Source organism: Salvia splendens, chromosome 15 (assembly GCF_004379255.2).
Source record: "Salvia splendens isolate huo1 chromosome 15, SspV2, whole genome shotgun sequence".
NCBI lineage: Eukaryota > Viridiplantae > Streptophyta > Magnoliopsida > Lamiales > Lamiaceae > Salvia > Salvia splendens.
In genome coordinates, this window is record NC_056046.1 from 29,390,578 (window position 1) to 29,394,364 (window position 3,787).

At 40.9% G+C, this 3,787-nt stretch overlaps 1 protein-coding gene across 1 annotated transcript; it reads left to right on the forward strand.

Annotated features, from left to right (window-relative positions):
• Window positions 1–1,192: 1,192 nt before the first annotated feature.
• LOC121767965 lies at window positions 1,193–2,142 on the forward strand. The gene is made up of 2 exons (XM_042164306.1): window positions 1,193–1,958; window positions 2,072–2,142. Exon 1 carries the CDS (start codon window positions 1,229–1,231, stop codon window positions 1,745–1,747), a length of 519 nt encoding a protein of 172 aa, XP_042020240.1. The 5' UTR covers window positions 1,193–1,228; the 3' UTR covers window positions 1,748–1,958; window positions 2,072–2,142.
• Window positions 2,143–3,787: the final 1,645 nt, after the last annotated feature.

The following is a 3,787-nucleotide window of genomic DNA, read 5'->3' on the forward strand; positions in this document are numbered from 1 at the left end:
ATTAAATGACACTTAGTTTCAAGTTTAAAAGTGTTATTTGATGCATGTGTGTGCAAGGAACGTGTTTAAATGTTGAAATCACTTGCGATAAGTTGAAAGGTGTTACGTGTGTTTTATACCCTTGTGATGTATGTTGGGTTTTGGGATTGAGGAGAACGATGAGAGAGAAACGATAGGACATGCATAGTGATATGTTGTTGTGTGAGACTGACTTGTATTGTCGTTGACAAGGGTGTTGTGTTTTCGTGAACTCGAGGATCGAGAGTTGCTAGGTTGGGTTGTGATTTTGCTAAGAGAACGAGGTGGGCTTTCTTTTCAAACCTCTTTACTTTTTCGAAAAATATTATGTGGAGATATAAGGGTGGTTTAACTGTTATGTCATGCCATGTTGTTTTTGTTATGAGATTGTGTGCCTGATGCCTAGTTCGTATGAGTTTACTCCGTTAGGCTATATGGCTGTGTTGTGAAACGAATTTAGGTCCGAGTAGGGCGGTAAACCCTATCGGGCTGTGTACACTGGTGGGATCGTGAGCCGTCCTTGCAAGTCGGCCGGTCTCGTGGGCGAATAGTGTGGCCACACTTTCGTCGCACTGTGATTGTGATTGTTGGATTGATGTGAAAAGTGGGGAGATAAATTGTCTGGCCAGACTTGAATACTTTTGTGTTTCTCGTGATATTTTCTTATTACATAAAACTCGAGATCACTGGTATGGATGACATAACTATTATTAAAATGTTTTCGGCATGAGCCCATTGAGTACAACAAGTACTCAGCCCTGCATATTATTTTCTTATGTGCAGGTTGAGCGGGATGTTGCGGTGGATGTTGAGCTAGCTTAAGTACTTAGGATGCGTTTGTGTCGTCATACATAGGCGTCGTCCTTAACTCTCCTTAAACCGTATTTTCCGCTGCTATAACTTGAACTATGACTCAAGACTTAATCTTTCCATTATGTTTTATGTTTGAACATGTATGGTGGTGATGAGCTTTAAACTAGTGTTTACGTTGTCGTTTGAAAATTTTATTCTTCGAGATTTAAGTTAAGTGTTTGTTCAACTTTAGTTATTAGTTGTTGTATTTCTTAAGTCTAATTTTTCCCGTTGTCCTTTTTAAAAGTATTTTACCTTATGTCTTTTCAAAAAAAAATTATAACCTTAAACTCTTTAAACTAAGTTGTTTTTCTTTCTTTAAATTAATTAAGTTGTTCTTTTAAATTGTAATCCATGCATGTCGGTCACGATCGCCGCGTTTGTGGTACCCCTTGTATGGGCGGTCGTGACACCACCCGAACCTGCTGCAAATGCTTCTGCAGCAGTGAAAGAAACATACAGAAAGTGGCGTAAAGCCAATGAGATGGCGAAGTGCTACATGTTGGCTTCTATGTCAACAGTACTTCAACATCAGCATCAATGCATGAACACTGCTACTGAGATTATGAACAATCTTAATAACCTTTTTGGTACTCAGAATCGAGCGGCTAAATCTTTAGCCTTTCGGAGCATCATGACTAAGGTTATGAAGGAGGGCACATCTGTGAGGGACCATGTCCTCGAGATGATGAGCCACCTCAATCAAATTGAGGTTTTGGGAGGGATCATTGATCCCGAGTCCCAAGTAACTATAATCCTTCAGAGTTTGCCAGCTAGCTATCAGCAGTTCAAGCTCAATTTCGAGATGAACAAGAGGGCTTACACCCTAGCTGAACTGTTGACTGAGTTGCAGTCAGCGGAGGATCTTATGGTCTAGACAAAGGCTGCTATGATGAGTTCTAGGCCGTCTTCCTCAGGCTCTAAGCCAGGTAAGGGGAAGAAGAAAGCCCAGAATGTTGTAGCACCAAAGATAGCTAAGGGCAAAAAGAAACGGGTGAACACAAACAAGAAGCAAAGTGGCAAGTGTTTCAAATGCGGCGAAAAGGGGCATTGGAAGCCGGATTGTCCTAAGAAGGCCAATGGCTTAGGTATGCACCAAGCTTTCGTTGTTGAATCATGTTTAGCAGTTGTATCTACTCAGCAATGGGTGGTTGATACTAGAGCTACTGATCATGTTTGTTTTGATCCTGATTTAATGCAGGTAACAAGACAGTTGAATGAAACAGAGATCGAGATCCAGCTGGGCGATGCTACGAGAGTGGCAGCCTTTGTAGTGGGAGACGTTTATTTACGTTTTTCTAGTGATAGAGTTTTAGTGTTGAACAATGTTTTGTTGATACCTTCGTTTAGAAGAAATTTAATTTCAGTTTCTAAACTTGTTTCTGATGGATATTCGATTTCATTTGATGATTCATGCATTATCAAGAAATGTAGTTCTTATATCTGTCGTGGTATCATGGAAAACAACCTTTACACTATAATGTCTACACAGTATATGCAACATAAAACTGAATCTAATTCAACATCGAAATTTTCTCGAAAAAGAAAATCTCCTTCTGTTTCAATGAACGAAACGTACTTATGGCACCTTAGACTTGGCCATGCTAACCCTACTAGGATTCAAGCGTTGGTAGACCAAGGTCTACTTAAGGATCTAGAAATAGAACCTTATACAACTTGTGAATCATGTTTGGAAGGCAAGATGACTAAGAGACCTTTTAAGGTCAAAGGTAATAGGGCCAAGGAAGTACTTGAGCTCGTTCATTCTGATATGTGTGGTCCAATGACTACTCAAGCTAAAGGCGGCTTTCAGTATTTCATCACCTTCATTGATGACTACTCGAAAGTTGGATATGTCTATTTAATGCGTCACAAGTCAGAATCTTTTGAAAAATTCAAAGAATTCAGGGCACTTGTGGAGAAGCGACATGGTAAGACAATCAAGTCTCTACGGTTTGACCGTGGAGGCGAGTACCTTAGTAGTGAGTTCTTGGACTACTTGTAAGAGGCGAGAATTGAATCCCAATTGACTGCGCCTGGCACACCCCAGCAGAACGGCGTAGCTGAACGAAGGAATAGAACCCTCTTAGAAATGGTTCGATCGATGATGAGTTATGCTAAGTTACCTATTTCGTTTTGGGGACACGCGTTGCTCACAGCAAGCTATACCTTGAACAACTTACCATCCAAATCAGTACCTACAACACCACATGAGTTGTGGACTGGACGAAAATCTAGTCTAAGACATCTCAGAGTGTGGGGTTGTCCAGCACACGTGTTGGAGAAAGATCCAACGAAGTTGGAGTCTCGTACTGAGGTATGTTTGTTTGTAGGGTATCCCAGTGGAACGAAAGGCTATGAATTCTATAGTCTACGAGATAAGAAGGTATTTGTTAGCACAAATGCTAAGTTCTTAGAAGAAGACTACGTGATGAATCATAAGTCCAGCAGTGAAGTAGCTCTTGAGGAACTAAGAGATACTTCAGTTTCCACAAGCAAAGAACCAATAACACAAGTACAATCTATACCTGAGATATCAACTTCTGTACAACAAATTGTAGAGCCTCGTCGTAGTGGGAGGGTTCCTCGTGAACCAGAAAGGTACATTGGTTTGGGTGAGTCATCTGACTTAGACCCAGACGGCAATGTATCAGATCCATGGAACTTTAAAGAGGCGATGGCAGATTCAGATAGTCATTCCTGGAAAGAAGGAATGGATTCTGAACTACAATCAATGATAGACAAAGACGTTTATGATTTGTTAGTCCTACCTGAAGGTTGTACTGCCATTGGGAGCAAATGGATTTACAAATGCAAACGAGGACCTGACGGACGAGTTAAAGTCTTCAAAGCAAGACTAGTAGCTAAGGGTTATACCCAGAGAGAAGGTATCGATTACGATGAGACCTTTTCGCCA